Source organism: Dreissena polymorpha, chromosome 6 (assembly GCF_020536995.1).
Source record: "Dreissena polymorpha isolate Duluth1 chromosome 6, UMN_Dpol_1.0, whole genome shotgun sequence".
Lineage (NCBI taxonomy): Eukaryota > Metazoa > Mollusca > Bivalvia > Myida > Dreissenidae > Dreissena > Dreissena polymorpha.
The window spans coordinates 72,873,198-72,893,088 of NC_068360.1; the positions used below are offsets into that span (position 1 = coordinate 72,873,198).

Sequence of the window (19,891 nt, forward strand, 5' to 3'; positions counted from 1 at the left end):
ATGACATTTACATATGTTTTCATGTTTATCTTTACAAGAACTGGACAGTTTGAATGGTATATTAAATTTTGAGAACATTGAAGTAAAAGGACATCTCAAAAGGTATAATCGTCTTTGTAAAATTGTTTATAAGGAAATAAACTTAAATGATTAATGATGATTCCATTGACAATGATGTACTGTTATGACAAGACAAGACAAGACATATTTATTCAGACTTGCACAGTGTACATCATCTAAACACAAGATATTTCACAATCAAATATGTCACAGAGATAAACATAGTAATAATATAAACATAAGCAGCATCGTATACAGTTCGAAAATTCTAGGCTACATACTTTTTTTTTAAATATGGAGGATAACTTTTTGAAGTTAAGTAACATAACATGTTCTGTTATGGCTTTGCACGAAAAATGCATGTCGTTTTTACAAGAACGCAAACACGTTTTGGTTCACCCTTAAGAATGGTTTTCAGAAGTTAAAGGTCTCATTTCGGGAGGAAAAGAAAAATCAAATGTGCATCGATACAGGTTGACTTTTGTAATGTTTTGTGTGTGGTGTAAAGACCCTAATTTAACAGGTTACCAGCTGACCCAGTAACTGTTGCTTTGTATTTGACCTAGTGTATTAATTATTGTCAAATTAGTAAAACCTTTATTCAATAAATTGGCTCATTATTTCTATATGGAAACTAGCCCATGCATAGATCATGCATGAATCAGAAGCTTACATTATGTCTTCCTGGTTGCATTCGGAAATGTCCAAGCCGGTAGTTTAAAATAGAACATCTTAGAACAAATATACTCAATAAATCACTTTTTTGTTTCTTGAACCGATTTTCTTTGGGGGATTTAAGAGAAGTTTCGACATTTTTCTTATCATCTTCTGATTTTGTTTAAGAACAAGTGAGCTTTATCTGTTAAACGATTCTATGTTATGTTTTTAGACACATTAAAATTAAGAGTTGAAAATTCAAAAACTGGTATTTTAAGGGGAAAAATAAAGTACTGATAGCGAGTACAAATACAGAGACTTGTAGCGTTACACTGTTTGAAAGGTATTTGTGTGTTGCAGATATTGCATTTTTGTTTACTGACTATGTAAACGTATCGTTTCAGTTCTTTTGATATACATGGCAAGGGTGTCGCAACGTTTAGGGGCGTCTCAAGATTCTTCAACTGAGCGGCGACATTTAGGTCGATCTTTGATGCATTGAAGAGTCAGATGAATTTATTTTTTGCGAGACTATGTCGGAATCCCTTTCAAATACAAACACCAACTCCTTAACTTGTATTATCTATGAATATACTTTAATAGATTATTACCAATAATCAATTATACTGTTATAATATTACATATAATTATGTTTAAGAGATTTATGTCTTATTTCTTGCATTTATTACAAATAATCATATTTGAAACAATTAAAACAACTTGTATCAGGTAACAGATGCTGTTATTAAGATGTTATTATTTTGTGCAATAAAAGGTACACCATAACAGCTTTCATTTATTTACTTAACGTTAAATCCTTTAGCCTCTTTATTATATGAAATGCTATTGCAATAACACTTTATGAAGTTTGATGTGTTCTTAAAGAAGACATTAATATAGGTATATAACATATATAATGACTTTAAAAACCCCACACAAACGCTCTTAAATATCATTTGTAAATCAGTGCACAATACTATTTTTCCATAATATCATTTGAAATTACTAATCTTATATTAACATATCTATGTATTTAAATATTTATGTGTGACATTTGTATTTACTGTATGCCACACACATTTTTATCTGGTCATTTTACACGAGTTTTCTGTTCTTTTTCAGGAACGCTGTGATAATGTTCTCAAGTCTCCGGCTAGAAAGCCTGGCTATTTGGTTAATCTACTGTATTAAAAGAAAAAATTCATTGATTAATATAGATATTACTACTTCTAATAATGACCTCGAGTTTGAGTGTTAATACGTAAATAGTATTAATTTTTGTCGGATGTATGATTTGAAATCGGTCATGCCGTATAGTGAGACGAATGTATATAAGGATCAAACTGGATTCCTCAAAGTCACAGACAATGCTGGGCGCTTATTTTGCTGATAACACCTAATATAAACGGTACTCACATGTACCGCGCCGTAAACGGCGATGATTATCCGACAAGTCCCAAAATTTTCTTGCAACTGACTTATAAGGGTCTAAGTAAACTACCTTTTCATTCGTCTAAACAAGCGTCTCTTATGACCCAAGATATTCTGCTTCCGATTCACGATCCTTTAGATTGTTCGTTCAATTGGACTTTTATGTCCTGGTGTTTGTTTCAGTTTACATAATTTGTATGTTTCAACAAAGTCTCTTTTTATTTTGTTTCGAATGTATTTTTCCCACAATGTTTTTGCGTTGAACTGATGTGACTGTGACTTATTTAGAACTTCTTCTTTATCTCAAGTACGCAAAGTGCAATCAATTTGTAGACAATATTGCCTTTATTCCGTTATGGAAAAAATAATGCCATGTAAAATAATTTCCGCAAACGACTAAGCTAGTTCCTGTTGCGCGAGCCGATTCTTTATTTTGAAATGCAAAAGACAAAATGTGGTCCTTTTTGAAGCTGAATCACAAACGTTTCCGCTAACATTTGTTTCTAATATCAGTACCAAACGCACATTCCCATGCACTCTTTCCGCCGCAGAGGGGTGTCACTCCTCCTCAAATATGGTGTGCCAGAGTCTAATTCAAATATTTGGCAATGTGAAGTCCAACTTTGTTACCACTTACCCCTGAGTTTATCTGCCCCAAATGACCGAGGCAGCGCGAAGAGCTGGAAAGGAGTCTCAATTTGTTTTGAGTATATGTACTTTCTGCCGTTTTAATCGGTTTTTAGCTGTCGTTGATTTATCTGATATTGTCTTACTTTTTACATTAAAGGTAAAGCCTGCCAAATGTAAACATACATTTTACATGTGTTTTTATTTTTTTACCGCAAATAATTTAACTTATGTAACTATACTTATATAACAATTAAGGGAGACGACTTCTTCTCACTTCAGTAATTTCAATCGCTATTTATCCACCACGCTGGCACTATTTATGTCGATAGTCAATACTAATGCGTAGCAGACGCCATTTCGCCCTTCCTTTTATTTAATGAGCTTGAAGTGGTGTTATATTTAAATCGTTAGTTGTCCACCACGCTGGCACTATTTATGGCGATAGTCAATAATAATGCGTAGCCGACGTACGTTTTCGCACATCGCCCTTCCTGTTATTGAATGGGTTTGACGTGGTGTTATATTTAAGCGTTCATTTCTTTTTTAATAGTTTTAATATGTTTTGTGTGGTTTAATATATAAGCTAGTCCTCTCACCTTTTACACTTAGTATGCGTATAATATGTTCATTTACAATTTCCTACTTACGATTTATAATGTAACAATATTGCTGTAATGTATCTATATATTAACATACATGTTATGCACGGTTTGGGTTATCCGGGAAGGTATAATGGTACTTTGTTTTCTCATTTGTTTTATTTCAGGTAAAGCAAAATTTACAAAGGCAAAATTAAACGGTAACTATACATGTGTTCTGTTTTACGTTATGACCGCAATAACTTCAGTTCTCGACCATCCGCTCGATGAAGTTGCTGAATTCAACTGCGTAATACATTTGGAAAATTGATTAAAATATTTTCGATTTTACAGAGCTTTTCTGTGAACAATTGTTGTTTGTTATTGGCGTGAACGAGGCATTCTAAAGATTCGTTAATAATGCATTATAGTGTTGAACGCTTGCTATTGAAACTTTATTCGCTGTGAAAAGACTAGGGTAAGTACAAATACTGATTATATCAGGAACATATTGATTGAACCAGTTTGTGGAAGTATTCAATTTTTTCCATGAAGTACTCAATACTTTTTGAGAATAATATATGTTTAAGATTTAGATTAAATTTTGAAACAAGTAAGCTCCCTTGAGTATTTTGTAATTTTAAGAACCATTTAATTATTTGTCTGATGAAGTCAATATGGATCATGTAACCCCAAGGGACTTCTGAGCCAATGTAAAGAGGACTACTACAGAATGTTACATACCCATATGACTCGTCGGGGACTTCATAGTTTCAAAATATGTATTAAATACATAATGTACCTACAGGTATGTAATACATGCAATGACGATCAGTGGAGGTATACAATCAAAAACAATAAAACGTTATATATAACACACGAGTTTCATATTTCAGATTGAAACATTAATCAACCATCACTTGTTGTAAGATAATGCATACATATTTGCTTGTAATGAAAACTGTTTATTTTTATTATTCACGTCACATGTATATCTTCGATACTATTTTCACTTAAACAAAACTTAAGAATGTCCGGTGAACAACTTGAATGGACAATCAGTAAATTTGATAAACGCAACTGTTGTACCACTGAATGCGGTGGGTCAAAAGAATTAACGGACGTTTATTGTTTTCACATGCAAGCATTTGCGGGTTCACTGTTTCTGCAGTTCCTCGAATGCATTTTGTTCGTTTGTTTCACACATTAATTTTGACTTCTTCGTTGATGCAAGCTTCTTGTGTTTATTGATCAATGAGCTGATCATGATCTTGCAATATTCGAAATCCCCTTAATAAAGCGACATGTCAAAGAAAAGTGATCTTTGTTTTGAAAAATATTATTTTGAGGGCTTGATTTTTATGCCTCCGGTAGGGTGGCATAAAGCAGTTGAACTGTCAGTCCGTCTGTCTGTCTGTCTGTCTGTCTGTCTGTCCGTCCGTCCGTCCGTCCGTCCGTCGGTCCGTCTGTCTGTCTGTCCGTCCGTCGGTCCGTCTGTCTGTCTGTCTGTCTGTTTGTCTGTCTGTCTGCCTGCATGTCTGCCTGTCTGCCTGTCTGCCTGTCTGCCTGTCTGTCTGTCTGTCTGTCTGTGCGAAAACTTTAACATTGTCCATAACTTTTGCAATATTGAAGATAGCAACTTTATATTTGGCATGCATGTGTATCTCATTAGGCTGCACATTTTGAGTGGTGAAAGGTCAAGGTCAATGTCATACTATAAGGTCAAAGGTCAAAATACAAAATCCAAGGGAAGTAACAAGCTTTTAAAGGAGATAATTTCTATTGTATATCACTTGGCAGGTACAGATCAATTTCACATTTCATTTTTAGCTCATCTATTTTTTGAAAAAAAATTTATGAGCTATTGTCATCACCTTGGCGTCGGCGTCGGCGTCCGGTTAAGTTTTGCGTTTAGGTCCACTTTTCTCAGAAAGTATCAATGCTATTGCATTCAAACTTGGTACACTTACTTACTATCATTAGGGGACTGGGCAGGCAAAGTTAGATAACTCTTGCGTGCATTTTGACAGAATTATGTGCCCTTTTTATACTTAGAAAATTGAATATTTTGGTTAAGTTTTGTGTTTAGGTCCATTTTATTCTTTAAGTATCAAAGCTATTGCTTTCATACTTGCAACACTTACTAACTATCATAAGGGGACTGTGCAAGCAAAGTTATGTAACTCTGACTGGCATTTTGACAGAATTATGTGCCATTTTACTACTCAGAAAATTGAAAATTTGGTTAAGTTTTGTGTTAAGGTCCACTTTATTCCTACAGTATCAAAGCTATTGCTTTCATACTTGCAACACTTATTAACTATCATAAGGGGACTGTGCAGGCAAAGTGATGTAACTCTGACTGGCATTTGGACAGAATTATGGGCCCTTTATACTTGGAAAATTTAAAATTTGGTTAAGTTTTGTGTTTTGGTCCACTGTACCCCTAAAGTATCATAGATATTGCTTTCATATTTGGAACACTCGCAAACTATCATAATGGGACAGTAAAAGGACAAGTTGCATAACTCTGGTTGTCATTTTCACAGAATTATGGCCCTTTTTTAACTTTGAATATATAGTTAAATTTTGTGTTTCGATCCACTTTAGTTCTAAAGTATCAAGGCTATTGCTTTCAAACTTCAAATACTTTCATGCTATCATGAGTTTACTGTACCTGGCAAGTTGAATTTTACCTTGACCTTTGAATGACCTTGAATGACCAAATTATTAAATTTTGCTAAAACTGCCATAACTTCTTTATTTCACAAATGACCACCACACCCTCACACTATACCCCCCCCCCACCCCAACCCCCCCCCCCCCAAATATTTTTTTGTGGAAACGGTTAAAAAACAAATATTTATTTTTATTATTTTATTTTTGAAATACCGTGCAACCATCGCACTCAAGAAACCCCCCACCCCCCACCCCGAATTTTTTAATTTTTGTTGCATTTTTTTCGCATTTTTGGAAGATAATGTAATAAATGACCACACCCCCACACTATACACCCCTCTTCACTCCACCCCTCCCTCCTTTGTGATTGAAATTGAGAGTCCCTTCACCTTTAAAAAGAAAAAAGATGAGCGGTCTGCACCCGCAAGGCGGTGCTCTTGTTTAAATGATATAATAAAAAAAACAAATTTTAAGGTCACGGTTATCTTTCAAGGTCAAAAGTAAAAAAATACAATCCAAGGGAAGTAATAAGCTATAAAAGGGAGATAATTTCTAAACCTGCCAAATTATATATTGACATTTTATTGCAAAGCGGCGCAATAGGGGGCATTGTGTTTCCGACGAACACATCTCTTGTTAAATTGCAAGATGCCAATCGGAAAACATGTGGTTCACTCTTTCATTATTGGACCTTACATCCCTTGAAATTAAACCAAAAATCACCCAGTTGTGCTCTTTTGTAAGATCAACCTGCCAATAGCCAGCTGTGTGATCCATAGAGCAAGTTTAATGTATTCTCACTTCTAGGTATCGCAGAGCTATCTTACCTAGTTCTCTCATTAGTTTTCGAAAGTCAATATAAAATCGGATTGACCCGTATTTCATTCAAACAATGACACAGTTTGAAGACCATGGGCTCTTGGACTCCTGTATTGCGCACATTTCGAGCATTTCTTAAAGATTTTCATTTCTTTGTTGAAAACAGCATGCGGTATTCTTCTTTTTGGGTCTTTGAACGGTGTTCGTCAGTTTAATGGAATGTTTTATTTAAGACGTATGTCAAAGATCAAGTGAGGACATGCATGAGCAATATGTCTTTGTATTTTAAAAACATTTCGTCAACACTTTTTTGTCATCATCTGTAAGGTAAAGTATCGACTTAATTTACTCCATACGTAGTTCTAATTTGTGAAAATGAGTTATTGTTTTGTTTTTCAGTGCTGTTTCTGTGGTGATAGATTCGTTCACGACGGGTTCAATGATGGGAGCCGCTCGTACAGCAATAACGCCTTTCTTAGGCGTTACACAGACAGACTGGGATTCGTGCACTTCCCCCCCCCCCTGAATGTCCACAAGCGCAACTCTTGGGCAAACTTTGCCACTGTAGCTATAAACATTATCAACTGGCCCCATTACAGCTAAATTGACATTCGTTAGTTTCCTAAAGAAACCTGTAAGGGGTTTTACTTTCTGCGAGGTTTAACGTTGTCTATTGTTTTGCTGTGACATAACAGTGTTATAAAGAATACTACGTCGGTGCCGAATAAAGCGAAGTGTGTTTTGCGATGCTTAGTAAATCTGAACCACGAGCCTTGGCGAGTGGTTAAGATTTTCGGGCCGAGAAAAATAAACTTCGCTTTATTCGGCACCGACCTAGTATTCGATTTATTCCATCAATTTTCTTTGTCGTCAAGTATTTCTTTAAAAATATAATAGGAAAATATAACTACACGGAAAATCCCAAATTTATTTTAAGCAAACATTGTTTTATTATTTTATTCGTGCCGAGCCTAATATATTACAAAAAGATCAGGCACTAACCTGTTTTTCTGTTTATCATACCTCTACGTCACCGATTTTAAAGAAATAATGAAAAAATACTTAAAAACTGCAGCTTTAGCAAGAAAGAATATGACTTTTGTCGTTTGACGTGTTAATAATGTTGTCATGAGAACTCGCACTTAATATTTGTAAAAAATGTTGTTTTTTTGCTTTTTGTGTTGCATTTTGTGCTTAAAATATATTACATCTTGGTATCAAATTGTTTGTTTTGTTGAATCTGATTCGATTTTACAAAAATTATTACTTTATAGTTGATTCCGAGTAATATGACCATCCTTCAGACGTGACTGATAGAAGAGTCCGCTGTGCGGACCGAAATATAGCATTGTCGAAATAAAGGAATATATATTCCACATTGATTTATTTCTACAATGCACGTCTGATGACGGGATAAAATAGACATGACTCTTTAATGCCATACATAATTTTATGTTTTGTTGTCTATATTGGGTTTCATAGCTTGTTGTGTTATGTCCTACTAAAACATGCTCTGTATCGTGGTATTCTCCCACAGGCACCACAAGAAGAATGGTAGATATTAGCTCAAAACGCAAACAATCTGCAAATATGAATCAAGCCTTTTATTTGTTGGCACTTTCATTTGTTAAATTCATTTTTGGAAGCTCGCAATTATATCTCAACTATCTAAATCAGCCGCGAGATCAACTGAGTAATACTCTAAGAAACCACGATATATATACCACGAATCTCTATGTTAGAGGAAGAATACAAATTCGACCGGACTGGTCGCTATATTACCTCGCCCTGTGACACCAGCATGGGTAGATTTTCAGCACATTAGCATAACATATACACATACCAACGTATGCCACGCAACAACATGTAACAAGGTTCAAGGGCCAGTTTTAAAATTAAAAGTCAAGATCCTCAAGAAAGAAAATGAATCTAGAGACGCTGCCATTGCTTTGCCATATTTCGTGTTAAGATTGTTATAGCAGCGATAGCGGTTTAATACATTCATTCATGCGTTTGAATTGATTCGCGGATAAGTTTCATTGTTTTAAAATGCTGTTGTATTATTTTTATAAATACAATGCATAATACATTGGCTCAATAGAAGGACCGATATCCTATTCTGACGTACACTTTTGTGTATGTTCTCATTACAAGCCATTTTGATAGATGAAACAGGAGTTTGTTGGCTTTGCAAAGTGTCATGTCATGGTTTAACATCACATCATTCTGTGATCGTAATACATCGCTATCTATGGCCTATTCTTCTGTAGATGATTAATGTTTCTTTGAATATCAATAAGACATGCTCGCTGACTCGCGTAAGCGTTTAATTCACAGCGCCTTTCTCAGGGAAAAATACTTGTGTTACACATAAAATATAAAAGAAATTGGGGACATTTTACAATGCCCAAACAATTTTCTAATACGACACTAAATTTACCACAATTCTATAGTTTACTAGAGTAATAATGCGTATCATTTGTTTTGCGACGACCTAGAATAAAGGATTTATGTGCAAGAAAACGGTGGAAACAACAGATATCAAGGCGTTGTGGGGGATAACAAAGACAATTGTCCTCTCAGATATATCTATTTGTTTGTATTTCTCACATGCGTATCAGCATAATAAAGATACAAGTTGCAAATTTAATGCCATTTTAAATAATACTTAATCACAGACAAGTGCCTGTTTATAGAGAAATACACAAGTCATATTAGAAGAATTTCCTAAGGGATCGCCGAAACCCAAACCCCAATTTATAACCCATCCTACCCAGTCTACTCTAACACATAGACTCGTATAAAAACCACTGCCCGTGCAAATTGTCGCTCTTTTACTAGCTTGTCGCATCACAGGGTAGGTCGCGCTATGGTTTACAAGTTTACATTTACCACCCACCCTCCCACTTAATTTTTATTGTAACACGAGGCTTGCCAGATTTTTGTTATATTCCAGTGTTGTCGAGAATTACGAACTCCATTAGAAACCCACATCGTCATGGCTGGGACTAAACAGCGTACGGCCCACCGTCAGTCTGTCCAATGGTCTACTTAGTTCGACCCCCGACGACAGGTTCCTGCGTAATTGACTGTACCAGTGTTAGAGAATTTGCTAGACTTTGACCAGTAAACTTTTGTTAATATTGGTTGTTTTCGGGTACAGTTTTCCAGAGTTATTTTACCTTTAGTGGAGTTTTATCTCTGGTTTTTACTCTGGCCTTGAAAACACCATTTTAGGATAACGAATAGAAGTGATGTATAGGCATAGTTTCCACGAACACACTTCCCGCTTGTTACGGGGGATAGACATTATGTACTTAAATTTCCCGCCGTTCTCGGGGGAACCTGTAAAATACAATTGATCCCAGCCTTGACATTATTATGCCAAACCTTTAAGATAATAAATTGCGTAGTTAAACTGTTTGGCGTGTGTCGTTGAATAATACATTTCGTTTCATCGACCTTATAGTGTTTACGTTTTCATGTTCCAATTTAGCGCTTTTAACAAGTCAATCCTTTAGGCAACAAAGGTTATTGTTTGCTGAGCACATTGTTTTAGATTTGTATTGAATAAATACATGCAATTATATACTGACAGTAAATGTCATACCGTTTGACAAACACAATACGGTATTCTTGATTTATATATTTCTTTCTATGAGTATGAAACTATGGAAAAATCGTATTGCATACACGAAACAATGACGGGGAATTACATATGCCATACCCCAACATCTCGGTAGGTCAGATTCATATATCAAATAGAGAAAATCACATGGTTGACGTTTGTTTTTTTTGAATCGCTTTCGCATCCCCCCATTCGGGTTGATCAGAGATGAATATAGGTTTACCCGCGGTTTGTCATTCTGTCCTCGGGAAGAATATATAGATCCTGCGATAACTCAAAAAGTACTGTCAAGATTTGTTTTGCAGTTCAACATTATGGTTCATTTTTACAGAAATAATTGAAAACTAAATGTGAATCCTGCAATGACTGAACAGTACTGCTAGGTCGATGAAACATATGAAAATCCTCTTCTTATTCCGACAACATTGACCCAGTAAAAACATTCATCCATCATACATGGTGTGGAATCATACACAATGGTACACGAACAATTAGAGAGTGAAATCTAGTATAGTGTTACGCAGGTTCTATACAAATCATGAATAACACATTAACATACCAGGAAACCGGACAGCGTTTTCTGGGAAATCTATTGTTTGTTATCTGAGTAATATATTTGGTTTGTTTAAAATAACTGGCGTAAACAAGTCAGTTCGATAGACAACATTGGTACTTGTTTGTGTCGCATATTGCGCCTAATTAAAATCGTTGACACGCACTGTCACGGTATTCGGCACATTCAGCAAGCACACTATATTTCCTAGAAAATTTTGCCTAATGTCGATGCTTTTCACCTAAAAAGCGTTGATATATCATACAGAGAAATAGACCATGCCCAATGGAGTTGTATTTCCTTACATGAATATATAATAGCAGGGAGCAATAATTTCAAGAACAGTCAAATCATGTGTGGGACATTCATTTTCGTTGATGTCGTCGGCTTACCAATCCGCGCAATTAAAACCAACACATTGAGAAATGACTGGCGCAAATTCCTAAAAAAATGAAATCAGAATGTACATGTCCAAGACCAAATTTGGATTTTCTAAAGAAAACACAACACGATAGTTCATACTGACGATTTTAGAGTACCAACACTTTGCATGATGTGAACTGATAGTTATTTGAAAAAGTATAATGTATAACAAAACGTAGCTTAATCATTTTGCATCTGCTATCCTGTAGTTCATTGATACCCAGCACACGGATTGTATCATTACTTCTAGTTCGCGATTAATTTTAGACGCATTTATAATAGATGGCGTTTTGACAATGACATGTGTTCGGGCCTTAACGGTCAACTTCTCTTTTTCAACTTATCAAATATTTCTAGTGCCTTCCCATTGTGTTTACCCCAGAAGTTGTGTTCAATAATTTTGTGCTCCATGTGTAATATTTATTATTTCGATTGTGTACGATCCCTTTCAGCGGACAAATACTTTGAATCGACCGTTTCAAGGCCTTTACCACAGCTTTACAAATCATTTATTTTTAATGTGATATTGTATTGTATTGAATGTTTTGTCTTCTATTGGCATGTGGAATAGATAAAAGACAAGTGAACAAGGATTTCTTTCCTGGTATAATTTTGTGTTTCCTTGTTCGTTTACAATTGTTTTGCTCGTTTTCACCAACCCTATTATATGCTAAACAAGTAATATTCTCGAAAATATTTTGTTCTAAAAGTATAGCACAGTCAAAATGACAAGAACCTTAATACGTAAAACTACACAATTCTTCATTTAAAACCTTTTTTTTTACAAATGCCGAATTTGATGCATCTTTATATTAAAACGCTGAACGTATTTTCTTGGTCGATAGTCCCTTCAAGATAAAATTCCTTCAGAGCTATCATGTAGCATCAGGGTCGACTCAGATTTATATTACTAGAAGAGTCAATCGTTTTCTGATGTTCAACTGGATAGTTTAAGACTATTCATTTAAAGATGGATTGTATCGAAAGCCTATGGCTTATCGACAACTCTCGAGCCCATTTGATTAGTAGAACCATTACTTGGTTTCTTTGGTGGGGATCTAATGAACAATTCTCGTTAGGACATTTCCACACCGAATTACCTTAAGGTACATGTATATTAATAATGTTCTTTTTTATTGCACAAATTATAATATAATTGCAATTTAGTTTAATTATTGTTGCATTAATTAATCGTATTCCGAGAATCAAACCAATTTTATAAGAATAACTTATCTATTTTGCATTCACGAATAGAAATGGCGCGGACCTGGTGACGACATTGTGTTATATTTCTAAAGATAAAGGTCAGATATTGCTAATGTTTCGTTTCAGTTTTGTTCCAAGAAGTATTTAATGAAAAAGTAACAACAACCAACGTTACCAATTTTATATGTTTATATGTTCCGCTACATAAAAAAGCACATTGACAACATTGATTTACAAGTCTACGTATATTTTTTAATTAAAACGGTTTCATCTCCAACAACTTTACATCTGTTTAAAAAAGAAATAAAATAACAACATGTATATTTCCAAGTTCTTATAAAACATAGAGTCTAAGCTTATGCATAAAGGCCGATAAGCATACTTTCATGTATACACATAACCGTTACGGTAAAATTAGTATTATTCGTGGTACATTAATTTTTGTTGAATCCACGAATGGCATACAAACATATAGGAAAATGACCAATGTAAATTTCTTATTTTGTCCAAAATCAGATATCACGAATAAACGTGTCCACGTCATTATTTAAAAAACGACATTTCATTCAGCCGAATATAAATGATTTTGCAGAAATGTTTATGTTATTGGTAAGTTAAAATGTTTTTACGTGGATCACATACGCTCCATACACATTTTATCATTTTTTTCTCTGCTACAGTGTCTTTTGTACAATACTAATCCCATTGAATAACGTAAATCTCAATTGAAACATACAATTAATTGCGCATTGAACTGGTTCGACTGCTAACATGCATTTTATTTAGACGGAAGATTTGGTTTACCATAGGAGCAAATACGTACGATGAAATCAATAAATGAAAAAAAACAAAGTATTGTTATATGCAATATAGATATTACAAACTGTCATTTTGCTCAGCAATGTTCTGCTGTTATTGAGCATATCATGTTTGAGGAACAAAGGGGGTTCATTTTTGTTTAGTTTTACAAATACAAATGTACTACTATATTGTTAAAAACAACAACACATATTTTAAGTTTTTCTCCACTAAAACAACAACGCAAACTATTAAGACGAACTATATACTCAAGAACAAAAGCTACGCCTCTAAAACAACATTTACAAACGCATCGCGTAACAATGAACATTCACAAGAATAAAACCAACTTTACATAAATTCAAACACCAACTTCACAATCAACAACACACAAGATGCAAAATGAACTACGATAACAACAACAACAAGATAACGACAACATGGGTTACAACACACAAGAAAAACAACAACATCAACAATTACAACAACAAAAAAACTACTTTTAATTCTTCTACTCTTCTGTAACTTCTCCCACCAAAACCACCACCACTTACACCATCACTACCACCATCACCACGACCGTCATCACCACCATCACAACCACCTTCACAACAACCTTCACCACCACCATAACCAGCATCAATACTATCACAGCAATCTCTACCACCAAAAATCTTACCACCAACACTACTACAAATACCATCATCACAACCATCACTACCGCTATCACTAGCACAATCAACCACACCATCACTACCACCATCACCACTTCAATCACATCAATCATCTACACCGTCACCATTACTACCATCATCGTATTTTCACAATTTAAAACAACACAAAAGAAAACCAACAACACCAACACCACCACTATCACCACCACCTTCGGCAACAACAAATACAAACACTACAACACTGAATAAAACACATACATAAAGCAAAAGGCAGAACGACAACATCATCAATAACAACACTATTACAACAACTGGGGCTTGAATACAATGAAAAATAACAACAGCAACAAGAAAAATGACAACAACTACTTCTTTTTCTACTACTACTACTACTACTTCTTTCATTACCTCCACCACCATCATCATCACCACCACCATCACCACCAATGACATCACCACCACCATCATAATCACTACCACTATCACTACTATCACCATAACCACCACCACCACAGTCACTTCCCCCACCCCCACCACCACAACCACCACCACAACCACCATCACCACAATCACTACTACCATAACCACCACCATTATTACCACCACCACCATCACTACAACCGTCACCACCATCAACAACACCATCACCACCATCATTATCAGTTCCTCCATCACCATCAACATTTCCATAAATACCTCCACCACCTCCATCATAGTATTTACACAATGAACAACAAAAACAACAAAAAACAACACCAACACCAACATTATCACCACTACCACAGACAACAACAGCTACTTTTACTAACAATACAAAGAGAAGAAGAAATACAAGAAGAAGGAAGAACAAGATAACACGAAGAACAAGGAGGAAAATAATGCAATTGTATTAATGATGGAAGTTATAATATATTACAGGAACATTGAATTCATCTAAAATAGTAAACTAATTAGATAAACAAAACTTATTTATTGAGTCTAGGATCGGCTATTTTCGCACACGGAAATCGTCTATGTGTACCAAGGAATCACTTCAAGTGTGTGAGATATATCCGACATTTGTTCCTGCCTCTGATTTGTCGAAAGTATAAAGCTGAATAATATGTGTCAAACAAATTACTAATTTTTTCAACCATTAAAAATATACTCTGAGAGAGCAATTTTACATGTAGTCTGTCTTTGTGAAAACCGTGCTTATGCATGTGCGTTTAGTGTCGATCCATAATAGCCTGTACAATCCGTACACATACAGTGAGAAAAGGCGTATTGTTTTTTTTAGAAATTACTTACGTTCTCTGAAATCAGCTATTCTACTCGTAGGGCGGATAACAATGTCCCCTTTCTTTATGATAATGCTTAAAATTAAATAGTTAGGTTCGAAAGTAGTATATTATTCATAGGACATTTGTGAATAGAGATTTAAAAATACTTTTTTAGTTCTGAAACAAGTGAGCTCCAAATTGGAACACCATCGTCTCATTTCTGTTGTTGTTGTCTTTTCGGTGTTCAAATCCTCCGAACATAGCGCAGCTACGCCTTTCCGGATCGAACTGGGCGGTCATGCATGGTGGTGCGGTCTGACTAGTACAGGTTGTCGCGCATGCGATGGCACTTTGAATATTGGAGACTGTACCGATCCGAGGAATCGACATTGTGATGAACTTGACAGGCTTGAAGTCTTAAACATACACAATACCGTTGATAACACAAAGATAATAAAATATATATTTGGCCAGTTTCCGTAATTGTCGTGTTTTCTGTACAGTATTAAACAAACTGAACTAAGTGTACATGAGTAAAGTTTTAAATATCACTACCAGTTGCTGTCGACACTTAACTTTAAACATAGGTACATGGTTTAGATGAAATATTCAAACAAGTTATTATGGTTTCTCAACCTCGTCCGGAGACCCAGGGCTTTTTATTTACTAAGTACAAACTTACGTGGTTTCCTTAAGGGAAGGTATCCCTTTATTTGGAGATTGCAGAGTATCAGGGGTTCTTGTTGTGGGCTTCCTTGAATCCGTATATGTCTGTACGGCCCTTTGTTAGCGGGTCTCCATGTGGCTAGGCTAGATCTGTTCATAATTTCCTGTGCTTGGTATAGCTCTTGCGTCAGTCCCAATTGGATTGATATAGGCGCTAAAATGGATTAAAATATATGATTTATACTTTCAATATTATATTGCCGTTTATAGAAGTGTTAAAACACATTTAGAACATATTTCAGCCATATTCATGCTTAAAGTCGATAATCAGTAATCATATAACTAAGTCTAAAGTTTGTTTAGATTTCGGAAAAGCAAGTTATTTAAAGAAAAAAACTTGGCAAAACATATTTTGTTATTCAGCTGAAATTTTAAAGAATAACCGTTTTAACTTGGTTAAGCCAAGTTGTATTCTGGCGTTCTTTTATTCCAGTACGTTGATGGTGGGGAAAGAATGGTTTTCTGTAAGATAAAGACGTAAAAACGTAAAATCTTAGCGCGAGATGCTACGCTCTCGCACAAAATTATTTTACCGATCCTTTATTATCAGTTACACGGCCTCTTACTGGCCCCGTACCGTGTGATACAGGGAAAGCAAATTAATATTTTCGAGACTGTAGCTTGAGTCCAAATTTCTTTACTCCTCCGTATCAAACCGTGTCAGTAAAAAGCCGTGTAAATAAATTATTTTTACCGATTACGATGCTTTCTCCAGCATGAACATAAAGGTAAATAGTAAGTAATATTGTATTTGTGTTTTCTCTGCTGATTACATGCATCGCTACTCACATGATATGAACATATACGACTCTAAAATGGAAACATACACGATCAGCATTCGGATTGGCTTAGCAAATGAAAAACGAGTAATCTCAACAAGTTAAGATAACAATTTTACGGTGTCACTTATAAGCCAATTCGTGATACTTACGATCTTAATTGTTTTAACATTAACTTTACTTTACAAGTTCTCATAAAACAAATCAGATTTCAGATGCAATAAATAGGAATGACAAAAACCTGAAGTAAACGCAATATTACACAAGACAGTTCCCATGATAAGTAAAATAGTTTAAACATTTCAATCATAAAGCTGAGAAAAATCGAGTAGCTAACGGGATCGCTAAGTGAACTTGGAAAAATGTTTTGCTCAATAGGTTAGCGACTATATGTCTCATTAGATACATGTACGTGTATGAATTTAATGTTTAGAAATCACAATATTCGAGCAAAATAATATTATAGCAGTTTGATTATTTATGGTTTCTTTCGCACATGTTGCTTACATTTGTCTGCATGCAGTCGAATAGCGTCGACTTTCACGTCATGTTGAAATAATTGAAATTCGACCATGATGTGGTTCGAAAAGCATGAAGCGGTCTGAAATTAAAACATTGATTTTAAAGATGGCCTTTTTATCAATTTCCTCCTTCGTCCATCCCATACATCCATTCATTTGAAAATCAATACATTCACCAACCCATCCAATTCTTTAACGTATGCCTATTAATAAATCCATTCTTAAACCTATCCATTCATGAATAAATCAATCTATCAGTCTATTCATACATCAGCACATAGTTTTCCCTCAACAATATGTGCTTCTCTCTCACCTATTAAATAATCAATCCGTCTTTTCCACATACATACATACATAAATCCATCCATTCATTTGCACATCTATCCCTCCGTCCATCCATGCATCCATCCATCAATCCATCCATCCATCAATGCATCCATCCATCCATCGATCCATCCATCAATATATCCATTCAACCAGCCAACCAGCCATTTATCCATCAATCTATTAGTCCATATCCCTCATCCATCAGTTTTTAAATACTGAAGTCAGTCCATCTTTCGATCTCATGCATCCATGAATACACCTATATATTGTATCTTACTGCCCATCAATCTATTCATTAGTCCACAAATTATTCAAGAAAGATCTTTCGTATATCAGCCGTGTCATACTTACCAGCTTTGGAGAAAATATTCGCCCATCACTAGAAGAGCTAACTGGTGTTTGGCTCCAAAGAGTTTTCCAGTTTCCGCCAACGTTGCACTTAATCGCCTTCTCGCTTCCTGCACCGGACGTTTCGTAGATGTCAACTCTTGTAACATGCACTTTGTTGTCGAACATAACCTAGCATGAGAGATAGACACAATATTTAAAATTGATTATATACATTGATATAAATGCACACATATCTCATAAACATATATAAGTTTGGCGAGCTCTTCACACAATATAATAAACGTGTGTAGCATTAGTACCTCCACATATTGCAGATTTAGAGGCGACTTCGGCTGCCAGGCTAATCCGTCAACCCCACCTTCGATGTATGATGCGTCATATCTGAACGATTTTTTTAAATAAAAAAATCATTGTATAATATATAAGAATATAAGAATTATGCCCATTAGTATACAAAACATTATACTGCAATGTCAGTCATGTGACTAGCATGCTATTAATGTCGACAACAGACACATTCATATGTAATACAACATTTTTAATAACGCAAAAAAGAAATGGTTTTCTTATACTTGAAATAGGGCACTGTAAAAGATATGCAAACTATATGAATTTTAGCGAGAGCTTTATTATTTATAGTTAAACAAGTCTAATTATACTCAAACGGTATCTTGAAGGCCCTTATTTTTTGAACTTCGGAGATTAGAAAGTCCTGGTCGCTAGGCATTGTATAACATCAACATTTTTGTTCAGCGCTGTGGTTAACTGGTAACCATTTCAAGGTTAAAATTGTTCATTACCAGCATCAGTCTAGTTAAATTATGTCATTCGGATTTTGCTAATCAATGTCATAGCACCTATTCTATCAAAGACCGTGTATACCAATGCTCGTAAAGATTTGCATAGTTTATGTACTCATGCATGTTTGGGACTAATTCTGGGTCAAGTGTAAGATTCGATGCGCCTTTCAACCGACTGTAACACCCAATGCTGTTACATTGATCGTGCCCAGGCGCTGACCCCTGCTTATGTCATTATGTTAAATGTTGTTTTGCATGTTACCTTAAATTTACTACTAAATGATTTACCCAGGATTTTCATTCCAATGCTCTGATGACATTATAAGTTGTATAATTTCATTATTCGATCCGAGTTAACAATAAAGCTAGGTCGGTATTCATAAAGCTTTTTATGGGAATTTTTAATACACATTGTTAATTTTAATAATCAACCATTGATGTTCAATAGATGAACCAAGACAAGCTGTGTTGAGACTGAACTGCGATTCGCCAAATAGTAAAAGGAACTTGTTATAATTATCAACCAACCAACCAATGGCTACCCATTATTCGGGCACGGTTTTCGTACTGGATATATGTTTCCTGATATGCATATGGAAGAATCATCAGTGTTAAACAATAATATATGTTTAACAACTGCCAATGGCATAACTATATTACATATAATGGAGTTTAAACCTATTTATTTTTAGCTCGATTGGATCGAAAGCCTAGAGCTTATATAAACGCTCTCGAATCCGTTTCCTGTACTTGGGGTCTCTGGGGGAGATCTAAAGAACGCTTCCGCGGGGGGATCGAGCCCATTACCTCCCGGTCGCTAGGCTGACACCATATCCATTTCACCACGGCGACCTTAAAGGACTTATACAAAATCTAGCCGAAAAAATACCCGGAATATGTGCAGGACTATGCATAAAACATTTAATACATGTTGTCTGTGATATCGATATGATCAGTACCGTTTAATATAAATTTTCCTGGGTTAAACC

The 19,891-nt window shown here is 35.2% G+C and overlaps 1 protein-coding gene across 1 annotated transcript; it reads right to left on the reverse strand.

The window, feature by feature from the left end:
* Positions 1–15,465: 15,465 nt before the first annotated feature.
* Positions 15,466–17,499, reverse strand: LOC127833864 (uncharacterized). Its single transcript, XM_052359351.1, has 3 exons — positions 17,411–17,499; positions 16,081–16,278; positions 15,466–15,814 (listed from the first exon to the last, which is right to left on the reverse strand). The coding sequence occupies exons 1-3, from the start codon at positions 17,475–17,477 to the stop codon at positions 15,570–15,572; spliced, it is 510 nt and encodes a 169-aa protein (XP_052215311.1). The 5' UTR covers positions 17,478–17,499; the 3' UTR covers positions 15,466–15,569.
* Positions 17,500–19,891: the final 2,392 nt, after the last annotated feature.

Excerpts from the sequence above, each read along its gene's own strand:
- LOC127833864 (XM_052359351.1), bottom strand. The coding sequence starts at position 17,477 with ATGGTCGAATTTCAATTATTTCAACATGACGTGAAAGTCGACGCTATT. Across the intron at positions 16,279-17,410 it reads TCGACTGCATGCAGACAAAT|CGCCTATATCAATCCAATTG; the intron begins GTAAGCAACATG and ends AATCCATTTTAG. Across the intron at positions 15,815-16,080 it reads CCTTCCCTTAAGGAAACCAC|ACTTCAAGCCTGTCAAGTTC; the intron begins GTAAGTTTGTAC and ends TGTATGTTTAAG.